We start from the raw sequence: 13,258 nt of genomic DNA on the forward strand, positions 1-13,258 counted from the left end.
CGCTTTCCAGTGTATTGTAACTGAGTGTCACCTAACTGAGTGCAGCTAATGAGCAATAAATGGACAGGAGTCGAGACAACAGGTTCAGCAGCCACCGCTTCTCTCTTTATTCCAAGCAACACAGCCACACCTAACGGCGGAACCTAGCCTACCACATCCCTACGGCAACTCTGGAGGGACAGTTTGTTTACAATTCAGAATTTGTTTACATTTTATACTGCTGAGCCACCGATGAGCTTTTTGGTGGATGCATTCTTTTTTTTTTTTTTTTTTCTTAATGCTTTGCAAAGTATCGAATCGGATGCAAAAAAATGTGATTGGGACATCCCTAATGATACTTATAACCATGATAATATTGGTTACTATAATTGTAATTATACAGGGACTTGATCATGTAATTCTTCATAAGACTCAGACTTGTGCCATAGATAATCATTAAGAAAGTAAAATGTTTCAGTGATGCACAGAGAACAGATGCTTTACATTGACTGTCTTTAATATACAGTTACAATACAGTAATTATTAATTTAATATCTTAATGTAACGTGATTCCTTTATTTTGTAAGTTGTAAGGATAAATAGAAAATTAAAATAACTTGTTATCTTACTATATAAAATTACTATATAATGATGAAAACTCTGTCTGTGTGTCTGTTCGATGTTTTTCTCCTCACTGACTTGGTCAATCCATGTGAAATTTGGCACAGTGGTAGAGGGTCATGGGAGGATGCGAATGACGCAGTATTACATCAATTGGCCAAAGGGGGGCGCTATAGCAACCGATTAAAATTGCAAACTTTGAATGGGCATATCTCATGCCCCGTATGTCGTAGAGACATGAAACTTTGCACAGAGATGTCTCTCCTCATGAGGAACAAATTTGCCTCAAGAACCCATAACTTCCGGTTATATAGATTTTCCGCCATTTTGAATTTTTTGAAAAACACTTAAAATTGATCTCTTCCTAGGAAGTTTGACCGATCTGCATGAAACTCGGTGAACATAATCTAGGGACCAATATCTAAAGTTCCCTCTTGGCAAAAGTTGGAAAACTTACTAAAACTGAGCTTCTATAAGGCAATGAATATTGCGGAGGGCGTGGCTCATCACATAAAGATGTATAACATCTCAAGGGTTTCACCGATCACCACGCAACTTTGTAGGCATATGACCACACATAATCTGAGGGGACCCCTCCATTATTGACCCCATCAAACAAAATGCGGGTGCTAGAGAACTAATTTCCTATCTAGGCCTAACCGCCACATCGATTTTTACTAAACTTGGTAGATATGTAGAACAGGATGCCTCAAGGTGACTGGAGAAATTTAACTCTAATTGGCAACTGGGTGGCGCTATAACAACAGAAAAATGCTTAAAAATGGCTAAAATGCGACCGATCGCTGTGGCTCCCCCCCGTGGCCGAATGTTTGTTGTTTTTTCTAATTTTTGGTATCATGGTATGGTATGCTGTACATAATCACAGAAACTGTCAGTGTGTCATTCTGTCTGTCCTACGTTTTTCAAAAACTCTGTCTGAATACATTGCTCTTCTTAATGGGTTCAGTTGACTATTTAATCTGCAGTTTCCTATGACCTGTATCCCAAACACACACCATGTGTAACTGTATGTGGGCAACTGTGCACTCAATGGGTATGGACTAGTTACTATAGTTTATGAGACAGAGAATAACATCTGCAGTTATATGCCACTTACCTTACAGGTAATAATCTCAGTGGCCTTCACCAATGAAATAAATAACTTACTACACGAACAATGAAGCTGCAATAAGTGAAACATTCAGCAACTAAGACATTAGCCTTGCTACATTGATGGGGTTGCTGATGTCGTAATGTAGTAGGCTTGAGTATAATTTCTTGCAGATGAACACATTTTTTTATTTTAACCTGTCTAACACAAGTAGTATAATGTCATTATTAAAACAGCAGGCATTCATGACACAGCAATTAATGACCACTATGTGTTAATATTTACCTGTAAACGGATTTTCTTGTTCTCAAGAAGAAGTAGTGCTGCACTGTCAAATCGCGTTTTCCTTTAGTATTTTGTCCCGAATGACTTATCGTAATTTTGCCGTAAAACAACGTTAGCTGTCGCAATCTTCGGTCCAGAAACAGAGGTCACAACACAGGCTCAGGTACAGTGGGTATTTCTGTTATATAAACTCTTACCTTTCCATATTCTGTTGCTTTTTCACAGTGGTTGACAGCACTATCCTAACACATATGAAGGTGTAGATAGTGCGTCCTAAAACAAATGCTGCCATTTTACTTACTTATCGAGGGAACGTAGCTAGCAGTTAGCTAACGTAACGTAATGCTAGCTGAGCCTACCAACGCTTCACTGCGGGTTGTCGTCACTTTGACTTAAAATCAAAGTTTAGATCCATCATGTACGACGGGATCATTTATTTTAGGTGGATAAGTTAGCTAAGTAATCAGTCACGGTGAGTGGATTGAGATAGTGAGTCACTGATAACGTCAGGCGTGTGTTAAATGTTAAGTAACGTCCAACACCTGTCAGTATTAGCAGGTTTAAATGGCAACTAAGGTATTTTCACCCTGAACCCTGTTTTCACACGTTTGTGTCTAAGTGACTAATGAGGACAACATTTTTTTTAAACTGGTCCAGTGCTGAGCGAGAGGGCTGCAGTCACCAACAGTGAAACAGGCTGCAGTGTGACCACTTGGGTCGCTGTGCACCCTCAATTTATGTCCACTCAAAGTGTTTGGTTTTGCTACTGACGGGCTCAGATTATTGTTATAAGTGTCTGACAACATCACAGAAAGGATACTTACAGAGATAGACCTTTGTGCTAAAGGATAAGATCCTTTTTGTTTGACCAAAGTAAGCCCTGAATTTGCCATCATTAAACCCACCAGACCCCATTTAAATAAGCAGTCATTTTAGCGTGTGTAGAGCCAGCATACTTTCACATCTAACTGGGTGAATTAAGGGTTTATTTCAAACAAACCAGAATTGTTGATTGTTGGTATAGTGGAGCGATGAACCTTGACAGCTTTTGTGATTTTTATTTTGTTATTTATTTTGGCCTTTGAATGAAGTGTGTTTTATGATGATAAAATTACTCTTTATTTAAATGGAGCCAGGTAGGTTTGATGATGACGATAATGAGACTGTTTCTGGTTAAACAAAAAGGTCTATCTCTGTTGGGATCGTTTCCATAATATTGTCAGACAATTAGAATAACAATCTAAGCCTGTCAGTGACAAAAACAAGCACTTTAAGTGGACGTAAATTGATGATGCACAATTGCCCCAAGTGGTTGTATTGTAGCTTGTGTTGCTGCTGCCAGCTCATGCCACTGTGTTTTAGTTAAAACTCTGTCTGTTATTCAAATCAGAAGTATGCACCTTCTTGCGAGGAATGTTAGTTTATAGAGTTTACCTAAGCTTTTATTAATTTCCTGTCCCATAACATCCCAAAACTTCGGTATCTTTCGGTAAGACCACAGGCAGTGGTTGAGACTACCTGTCTCTGTTTTGCACAACATTTTTATTTAAGAACAGCCTGATTGCCCAGGGCAAGTAAAATGCAGCGTTGGGCCAGTAAATCTAGCAACACACTTAGCCAATTGGTCAAGTGGCACTAAAAGAATTAAACACAGGTTTTTTTCCAAGGCTGATGATGAGCAAAATGTAAAGATAAAGTTTACGAGCTGGAGCACAAGTGAGCATTTCACTTGTCCTGGAAACGGGAGTTTAGTTGGGTGCCGTTAGAGGAGGTGTGCATAACTCTGTATTGTGTGCTGTGCCGCAAGTTAGAGAGCAGGGCTTTGCAGTAAAGGTTAAACATGAAAATTAGCTTAAGTTTTTGTTGTATTTTATACCTGCTAATAAATTAAACTGTTTTTTATAGGGGTAAGTAAAAATTGACTTCAGGGCAAGTTGATTTTTGAAAAACTGTCCTGATTGGGCAAGTGAAAAAAAAAGTTATTGTTGAACCCTGAATTTAGTTTATCCATCTTTTATTTATCTTTTATTTTTTTTTCCAAAATGATTCAAGCTCTTCTGAGTGACAGTCCACATTTCTGATGTTACAAATCTTTAAAATTACAGCTGAGCCTAAAACTGGCTTTTTACTTTATACTTGCACTTACCTGTTAACCTAACCCACTCTTATAACCATATTCTCATATAAAACCCCTTCTTACCTGCAATGATTGAATAAGACAAAGATGATTTGTCCAAAATCAGTCTTAAATTTGGCTAAAAAATGTCTTTAAAAGCATTAAATTCAAATGTCTGATACCTGTAGACACCCTGTAAATGTATGGCGTCTGGAAAAGAAACATGAGCTCTGTGTAAAATCATGCGCTTAATAGATTTTATTCTATTTACAAACACAAGGTTTTTACACTTTCCCAGACATCATCCTATTTATCATCTTTAACATTTATATTGAGTTCCTTTTTGCCACATTTCCTTCAATATTATGAAAAAAAAAATGTATAGAATTTCCCAGGACAGACAACACTTACATTATACAAACATCAGTATCATTGTGGCATTGTTTGATTGACAGCTCGTTTGGACTCATGGTTTCAACAAAACAAAACATATAACCACATAAAAACTCAGCATTTGTTAAAAATGTATTCACAAAATGTTGTGATTTTTGTGTTATACAAGGTATAGAAGAAGAGAAATAGAATGTGGCCGATTCAAAAAAATCTTATCTGCATTAGAGATGAATGATTAGTTGATTAATCAATTAGTTGATGAACAGACATTTGCTTTAACTGTGAGAAAAATTTTGCCGCATTATTTGTGACTCATGTCTGCACGTTTCTCAAATTAAACAACATAAATATCATGTGTCTACCAGTAGGCTGATATATAATCGTACATCTGTGTCTGTTTTCAGCATGGGAGGTGACCACGGCCACAGCAAGATGTCTCTGCCTGACTGGCGGCAGTGGAAGACAGAGGGAACACCACTGGAGTTCACACAGCAGAGGCTGGCAGCCAGAGGCCTCAAGGATCCGTGGGCACGGTTAGTATTTCTACCTACATGAGATGTGGCTAACAGTTAAGTAAGTCTTATCCCTGACCCTGCTCCGTATCTTTCCTTCCTGTCACTGTCACTCTCCCTGTGTGCAGTAACGAGGCTTGGAGATACGCAGGCGGCTTCGCTCGTGCTGTGACTCTCTCTGAAGTGCTGCTGAAGGGATTCAAGTGGGGCTTTGCTGCCTTCACTGTTGCTCTGGCTGTAGAGTACGCCCTATTCCCACCGAAGAAGGGCGGCCACCATTAATACTCATCATTTTCCCTCAAACACAGACCATAATGGAATCTAATAATATTATGTATTTTCTGTTTAATAAATGTTTTTCTGATCACTCCATTGCTCCCCTTATTCTTCAAACACTCTGTTACATCTTTAAGTCATAAACAAATTCACTTTGCATTTAGGGATAACTTTGGTATTTTTTCAACCAGGACCCTATTTTCTCATGTTTTTGTGCCTGCGTGACTAATGGCAACAACATTTTTTAAATTGAGCCAGTATTGAGCGAAGCCGCCGAAGGAGAAGCCATGAAGATAGCTGCAGTGTAACCACTTGGAGCATGTTTGCACCGTCAGTGTATGTCCACTCAAAGTGTTTGTTTTTGTCACTGACAGACTCAGATTGTTATTCCAGGTATCTGATATGATTACGGAAATGATCCCTACAGAAATAGACCCTCTTGTCAAAGAATAAAATCCTTTTGGTTAACCAGAAAAGGACACAAAATGGCTATTGCCAGCCCCACCAGACCCCATTTAAATAAACAGTAATTTTATTATCATAAAACACAGTTCAGTAAAAGTTCGCAGAAACAAAATAAATTGACAAAAGCCACCTTGGTTCGTCCTTCCACTGCTCCAACAACCACCAACTCTGGTTTAGTTGAAATAAACCTTTAATTCACTCAGTTAAATGTGAAAATATGCTGGCTCTATACACGCTAAAATTACAGTTAATTTGAATGGGGTCTGGTGTGTTGGGTGAGATTGACTTTGGGGCTGTTTCTGGTTCAACAAAAAGGTCTATCTCTGTAGGGATCCTTTCCATAATGTTGTCAGACACTTAGTATAACAATGTGGGCCTGTCAGTGACAAAACAAACACTTTCAGTGGACATAAATTGAACGTGCATATGCCCTAGGTGATTACATTTCAGCCTGTTTAATGGCTGCAGCCCTCTTGCTCGATACTGGACCAGTTTCAGTTGGTCACTGAGACACAAAAAACATGAGGAAAAACGGGTCCAGGCTGAAAAATACAGAAATCACCCTTTAATATTTCAATAATAATGATGAGGTTTTAATCTCCATTAATATACAGTGTTGTTGCTGAGATGAAGGTGCAAACATAGTACCAGCTCAGTCCTGCTTCCTCTTCTTGTTCAGTTTCCGGAGGCAGAGTTTCAAGCATTTCACTGTCACTATTACAATAACGAGCACCACAGTAACCAGCAGTGTTATTACATCCAGAGAGTGGTACTGGAACCAGTTGAGGTCATGGACAGCAGGTCTGAGATGTTTGGCCCCTTTGTGCCGCATCACAAATTCTGTCCAGTACACTGAGAGGTCAAGAGGGTCAAGTGGCCGGTCTTTATGGAGAGCTGACAGCTTCTGTATGTTCTCTTTATACCTGGATATAAACAGGTTGATGGGAAGAGTTTAAGAACACAGCACTGAGATGAGAGGAACTCCTTTATAAAGAGATAACTGACATTGTGAGCGACCTGATCACTCACCTGGTATCATTGATGACCTCATTCAGTGCCTGAAGAAGGTTTTCTGTAGTGATCGAAAAAATGTCCAACACGACTCCGGCTTTTCTGCTCACCAACCTCGCCGCGTTGTCAGGCTGCTCTGCTGAAATTGGCACCAACACCATGGGAACAGCGTGGCACAGTCCCTCAAAGAGACCATGGGAGCCAGCGTGAGTGATGAAAGCCCGAGCTCCAGGATGTGCTAAAACACAACAGAGAGAGAGAGATGTTTATGGAAAACAAAAACAAATAGGTACCAATAAATAATTGCAGAAATAAAATCAACAAATAAAACAAAATAAAATAATAAATTAATATTGAAATACATGCAGAGATCAAAAATAAATAAATAAAAGAATGAATTAACAAAACACAATAAATGCTCAGATAAATACACAAATAAAAATAATAAATAGTGAAATACATACATACAAACTAATGAATAAAAAAAGAACAAATAAATACATAAATAAATCATCAATAAATGCTAAAATAAATACATAAATAAAATAAATATTGAATGCATATCGAAATAAAAAATATCTGTTGAAATAAACACATGAATAAACAAAATAATGAAATAAATACATGAATAAATGCATAAGTAAATGCTGAAAATAAATAGAAATAAATAATTGAATGCATAAATAAAGAAATTAATGCAAAGGTTACGACCTCCTACATCATTAACATACTGATGCAGAAATACATATACATAAATAAATGTAGATATACAAAAATTTAGAAATAAATTGAAGATGTTTATGTCCACTTTAATGATCAATTTTTATGTTTTAATTTATGTTTTTAATCTTTCATTTATTTAATATTTATTCAAATGTATTGATTTATAATTCATTTATTTATTCTTATGTTTATTCATACATTTATGTAGTTATTTATTTCTGTATTTATCTATTTATACATTTATTTATTTGTTTCCATATTTATTTGTATATTCCTGTAGTTATTTATTTATTTATTGATACTATAGTATGTTTTGGTCCTCTATAGATGTTGGGTTAGTTCAGTTTTGAGTCATGTGTTTAGCATGTCAGGATGTTTTTATTCCGGCGGATTTACAGACCTAGCAGGTCATTCTGAGGCACCCAATTCATCAGCTTCACATTTTCTGGGATGCTGTCAGGAACCGGCCCAGTGTACCTCCATATTACCTATCAAAACAAGCCACGTATCCTTTATTGCTCTTTGATTGTTGCATTGATGTATGGTTTAAAATACATTGTCACACATGTTGACAAACCTTCTGTGGAATCTGTCTAAAGGCTTCTAGGAAGACAGCTGTCGTCTCTACTGGCATCTCTGACACCATGGTACCCAGAGTGAACACCACAAACCCATGTTCTCCCGACACCCAGGACTCCAAATCCTGCAAGCACACACACACACACACACACACTCTCTTTATCTCTCAATCTTCCTGCACTAAATGCAGTGATACAACACAAAGAGGAAGTAAAATAAATTAAATAGTTGAAATGTTTTTACTGTACGTAGAATCAAAAACACAGGGGACTTACTTCAGGCAGAGGATTTCTCACGTCACAGTTGATTCCACCAACTAGTACAACGTTAGGCATGAGTGGGTGTGGGAAATCCAGTGTGAAGTCCATCCTGTTAGACACAGAATCACAATATTTATTTGAGTAGAGACAAACAATATAAAATATTTTTTAGTGTGCTTGAGTGGAAATTAATTACTAATTCCTAATTACTATAAATGAATACTAGAATAAATGAATAATTTGTAAAATTGTAAATACAGGCATCATTAAATGAATATGGAAACAAATAAAAGTATAAATAAATACAGGGATAAATAAATAAATGTATAAATACATACTGTATACATAACATATAATGTATAAATAATACAGAGAGAATTAAGTATAGGAACAAAATAAATAATGAATAAATGCATTCAGGAATGAGGAAATATATACAGAAATAAATGTATAAATAAATTCATAAATAAATAAAAATAGTAAATGAATAATACTGAAAATAAATAAATACATACAGAAATAGATAAATTAATAAATAAATAAAAATGTGATGAAATATTACCGAACAAAATAAATAAATGTATAAATAAATTCAGGAATAAATAAATAGAAAAATATATAAATTTAACTGTAAATAGTCACAAGAATGAATAAATAATACAGAGAGAAATACGTATAGTAACAAAATAAATAATGAATAAAAACTTTCAGGAATGAAGAAATATATACAGAAATAAATGTATAAATTAATTCAGAAATAAATAAAAATGTAAGTGAATAAATAATACTGAAATAAATAAATACAAGAATAAATAGATAAATAAATGTATAAATAAATTCATAAATTAAAAAATGTAATGAAATAATCAGGAATAACTAAATGAACACCAAAATAAATAAATGCATGAGTGAATAAATAAAAGGATAAATGTTGAAATAAATATAGAAACAAAAAATAATCGCATAGATAAATAAATGTAAATGTATATTTGTGTCATCGTTTGTCCTCCATACTTCTTTCCAAACCATTAATGTATAACCTTTGCACATATTACCTCAGCAGCCAGATAGCAGAGTCCGACAGCACTTCAGCTACGCCCACCTCCTCTCCCAGGAAACGATAGGCTATGTTGTCAAAGTGCCAGTAGAGCAGTTTGCATAGCAGCGGCTCCAGTAAAGCAACCTGTAGGTCAGAGGCATCACAGAGCAATATCAAAGTAAGGCATAGGTGCTCAGCAGTAGAGCTGAATTTCAGTCGTATTAGTTAAATTTAACCGTGGTTGCGTCGAGGCAACATGTTCCATCACCAACATCTCGGACATACATAACTATTTCTGCAGATTTATGTGACAAATGGAGAAAGAACTGACAAATGTGAATTAGAGGGATTAGTGTTGTTAACACATAACCTGTGTTTTACCCAATAAATTGGAGTAGAGTTAATTTTGAATAATTTAAACAGCCATCCTTCATGCATGCACCTGCTGATGCACAAGCCCTCACCAAAGTGTTGAACGTCCTCTCCTTGAAGCTCATCTTATCTGTGTATCTGGTGAAGTAGCGGGGCACATATGAGGGCGGCGAGGGGCAGCCTGCAGACTTCATATCCAAACCACATGGAATTCCCCTCAGCAAATTTATAGTGGGGAGACCTGAAATTGATTTCATGTATGACTGGTGAGAAATAGGCAGATGTATAAGAGCACACAGAATCAAAGTGTGGCAGAAACTCACCTAATTTCCGCGCTATTAATGAGCCTGTGGGCACCATGGGGTCTGTTAGGACGGCATCGAAGTTCTGCAGAGTGAAAAGGTGCAAGGGAGAAATGAGATAGACGGGTGAATCTTCAACAGTGTGCACTAATGAAGCACCTTTGCTCCTATGAATATGCTCATGCGTTGATTCTCGAGAAGAGTGCGGGCTTTTCAACTGATGGCAGGTTTTTTGCTCAATCACAGCAAAGTCTAAGAGGTGGAAAGTAGCACTTTTATATTTCAATTTGTTTGAAACAATGGCGGCTGTCTGGCAAAAAACAATCTCGTATCACAGTTAAATAGTGAGCTAAACATGTTTCTGAAAATATTTGAGGTGAGAGATAGGTAACTCAGTAACATAGTCTTGGTTTTTATTTGATCAGCTCTGTCAAGTTTTACTGTTCGATCTCAGTTTTATTGGCCTTCATTTTCGCTATGCAGGAAACAGAATGGCGCCCACTTCCTGTTCACAAGCTGAACACGACACTAAAAGATGTTTGGAAAGACACTGTATGAGAGTTAAGTTTAATCAGCATGGCCGAATTTACTGTTTGATCGGATTTCGGTCCGAGTTTGAGACAGAGAGCAGGGGCAGGTTAGTCTCCTGATTTGCTCCTGTCTTCGTGGTGGCGTTGGTGGCGGGCAATACAAAGATGCAGACGTACAGCCTGTAGTTTAATCAACAGCCTGAGAGCCAGCGAAACTCCATCAGATGACGTAAAGTACGTCATGTGGTTGGGAATCAGTAGACTACAATATTTAATTGTAAATACATTTCAATAAGCTCCACCATAGCTATTGCAATTCCAGTGATTTTCCAGTTCATGAAAGTTAGTTGTAACATTTTGGTTGCCTGAAAAAGTCTTGCTCAGCATTTGGTTGTGTTACAACACCCTTGAATCCTGTGTTCACACTACGAACAACAACACAACACAGTGACCAGCTGCATTATCACTAGGTCGCCGTCGAAAATCTCACTCAAGCGCTCTTGAACATAGTTACGTTCTCACAGACTTGTGTGTGTCTGCTACTTGCAACAGTACACCTTCACTGAACATCATTTAAAGGCTACACTTGCTCAAAAACATATCTGAGCTTTTTTAATTAATGTCTCAGCACCATTTTATCGTCACATTTCGTCGCCCCATTGCATGATTGGTTGTCACTTCTCCACGTCATTGGAGTGCTGAAAAAAAAGTTGAAGCCAGTTCAACTTTGATTTGTAGCATGTTACACCTGCCTGTAGCGACAAGTATTTAGCGTCAGCTTGTAGCTTAATGTCACCTTCCATCGAAAATGACTTGTAGCCTGTTGCTCATAGTGTGAACACAGCATAGGGAGTAGGATGTTTTGTTTTTTTCAGTAGTTAAAACTAACAAAAATTGAGCATTAGTATTGTCACAGTTAGCCGTAGCTGAAAATGCACAGTGCTAACCAAGCTAGCAGCTGCAGTATTAGGGTTAGCACCACCTTCTCATCCAAATATGGTCACCTCTGGCTCCAAAAATCCAAGAGGGCGACGGCCAAAATGCTGACGCTTCAAAGCGGGAGTCCATAAATCAGCGGGTGAACTTGGACAGTGACTTGCAGCATCAGAATCCAACAAAAAAGGGCATCCTTTAATGTCAGCATGATATGCAGCATCAGGGGGAAATGCGGCGGGACAAGGATGAAAGTTAAGGGGGCGACAGTCTGACTGGGGCAGGTGGGTGTAGTGATGGAAGGGTCCAAAAAGCACTTAAGATTCTAAAACCAAACCCTGTTCATTTTTGCTAAATTTCCTGTGAAAACAGAAATGTATTTTGAAAGAAGACAATGCATGTGACAGGCAGAACTTGACACGGTGTCCCAGAACATCAACAACTAATGCACCCAGGGTACTTTGCACGTCATATCTGGACGTCGAAAGTCCATGACCAAACGTCAATATGTGACGAGGTTAGAGTGAGAGTGTGTTGTTATTTGATACAGTCTATGGTCTTTACGTGCTTATTTGGACATTATGTGTGGTTAAGCTAATATTTATAGTACACAAGTGGGTTCAGTGCCTTGAGGGGTTCTCCAAACCAAATCCTGCTTAGGGCCCCTGAATCCAATACAACAACAGCCCCAGAAGGTAGTTCAAGAGTAGTAGACACAGTCTAAAGCAGTGATTCCCAACTGGTGGGTTGTGGATCCATTCTGAATGGTCCACACGTGACTACCAAACATGTCAAGTTTATAAAAAACACACTTTATTTTTAAGTACAGTGGATTTTTGGTACAGAGCCTTTACTTTGAAGTGCTGTTTCCTGCTGTAGAGTGAATGAGTGACTAACGGATAGCTACTGGACAGAGACAGCAAACAAGCTCAATGACATGGCCAAATGCATATTGGTGACGAATGTGTTAAACTGTGTTGACCTTGAACTCATGACTGAGGAGAAATCTGGACCCGTGGCTGTATTTAATTTTGCTAGCTTTCAAATCTGATTCTGCATTTGCACTCACCTGCTGTGCCAGATGTGAGATCACACTGTCATTGAACAGCAGGCTCTCTGCCGTGGTGTGGATAAAGCCTGTAATCTTCTGAATTTGCGCAAATTGTTTCCTTATCTTCTCCATGAAGGACTGTGCAGATTTCTGCAAAATGTCCTTGTGTGTGGACATGATAGAATCAATATAAGCCTTCTCATAAGGAACAGGATAGGTCACAATGTCGTAGAAATCCGCTGGACCCAACCGTATGCTGACTTCTGGTATCACAACGGTGACCTGGTGTCCACGGCGACCCATTTCTTGGACTACTGCCTTCATACCCACCCAGTGACTCCCATCCATGGGCACCACCAGCAATTTTCCCAAGAAACCTGGAGAAGCAGAGTCACCTGCAGGGGTGTTTTCAGTGGTTTCAGCCTCTTCTGTTTTCACCTTCTTCTCTGGTCTGGAGTTGTCTGCCGCAGACCCTTTTGTTTTATCCACAGCACCATTCACCTGCATGTCCATGTTCAGCAGCAGGAACACAAACGCTGCTGTTTTCCACATTGTGCTCATTCCTCTGCAGCTCACTGAGTGCAATACAGAGGAAAGGGTGAGGCTAAGAGAAGGAAAAATGACACGGAAACACCCCCTTCTCTGTGCTTTGAATGCATTCCCGCCCTTTAGGATCCTCTGACTGGTTAAATTCCTCAGT

The 13,258-nt window shown here is 38.1% G+C and overlaps 2 protein-coding genes across 2 annotated transcripts; one reads left to right on the forward strand and one right to left on the reverse strand.

The window, feature by feature from the left end:
* The first annotated feature begins 2,080 nt into the window (after window positions 1-2,080).
* Window positions 2,081-5,387, forward strand: ndufb3 (NADH:ubiquinone oxidoreductase subunit B3). Its single transcript, XM_049598157.1, has 3 exons — window positions 2,081-2,159; window positions 4,910-5,038; window positions 5,146-5,387. The coding sequence occupies exons 2-3, from the start codon at window positions 4,911-4,913 to the stop codon at window positions 5,297-5,299; spliced, it is 282 nt and encodes a 93-aa protein (XP_049454114.1). The 5' UTR covers window positions 2,081-2,159; window position 4,910; the 3' UTR covers window positions 5,300-5,387.
* A 133-nt stretch (window positions 5,388-5,520) lies between these two features.
* LOC125902059 (UDP-glucuronosyltransferase 1A1-like) lies at window positions 5,521-13,258 on the reverse strand. Its single transcript, XM_049598156.1, has 9 exons — window positions 12,577-13,258; window positions 10,066-10,129; window positions 9,835-9,983; window positions 9,387-9,514; window positions 8,347-8,440; window positions 8,070-8,195; window positions 7,893-7,980; window positions 6,788-7,007; window positions 5,521-6,681 (listed from the first exon to the last, which is right to left on the reverse strand). The coding sequence occupies exons 1-9, from the start codon at window positions 13,117-13,119 to the stop codon at window positions 6,411-6,413; spliced, it is 1,683 nt and encodes a 560-aa protein (XP_049454113.1). The 5' UTR covers window positions 13,120-13,258; the 3' UTR covers window positions 5,521-6,410.

Source organism: Epinephelus fuscoguttatus, linkage group LG15 (genome assembly GCF_011397635.1).
Source record: "Epinephelus fuscoguttatus linkage group LG15, E.fuscoguttatus.final_Chr_v1".
Taxonomy (NCBI): Eukaryota; Metazoa; Chordata; class Actinopteri; order Perciformes; family Serranidae; genus Epinephelus; species Epinephelus fuscoguttatus.

What these genes read in the sequence shown, in the direction of transcription:
- ndufb3 (XM_049598157.1), top strand. Translation starts at nt 4,911, where the DNA reads ATGGGAGGTGACCACGGCCACAGCAAGATGTCTCTGCCTGACTGGCGG. An exon ending in CTCAAGGATCCGTGGGCACG is followed by an intron (nt 5,039 to 5,145) that starts GTTAGTATTTCT and finishes CCCTGTGTGCAG; the next exon opens with TAACGAGGCTTGGAGATACG.
- LOC125902059 (XM_049598156.1), bottom strand. Translation starts at nt 13,119, where the DNA reads ATGAGCACAATGTGGAAAACAGCAGCGTTTGTGTTCCTGCTGCTGAAC. An exon ending in ATTAATAGCGCGGAAATTAG is followed by an intron (nt 9,984 to 10,065) that starts GTGAGTTTCTGC and finishes AATCAATTTCAG; the next exon opens with GTCTCCCCACTATAAATTTG. An exon ending in AGAGGACGTTCAACACTTTG is followed by an intron (nt 9,515 to 9,834) that starts GTGAGGGCTTGT and finishes TCTGACCTACAG; the next exon opens with GTTGCTTTACTGGAGCCGCT.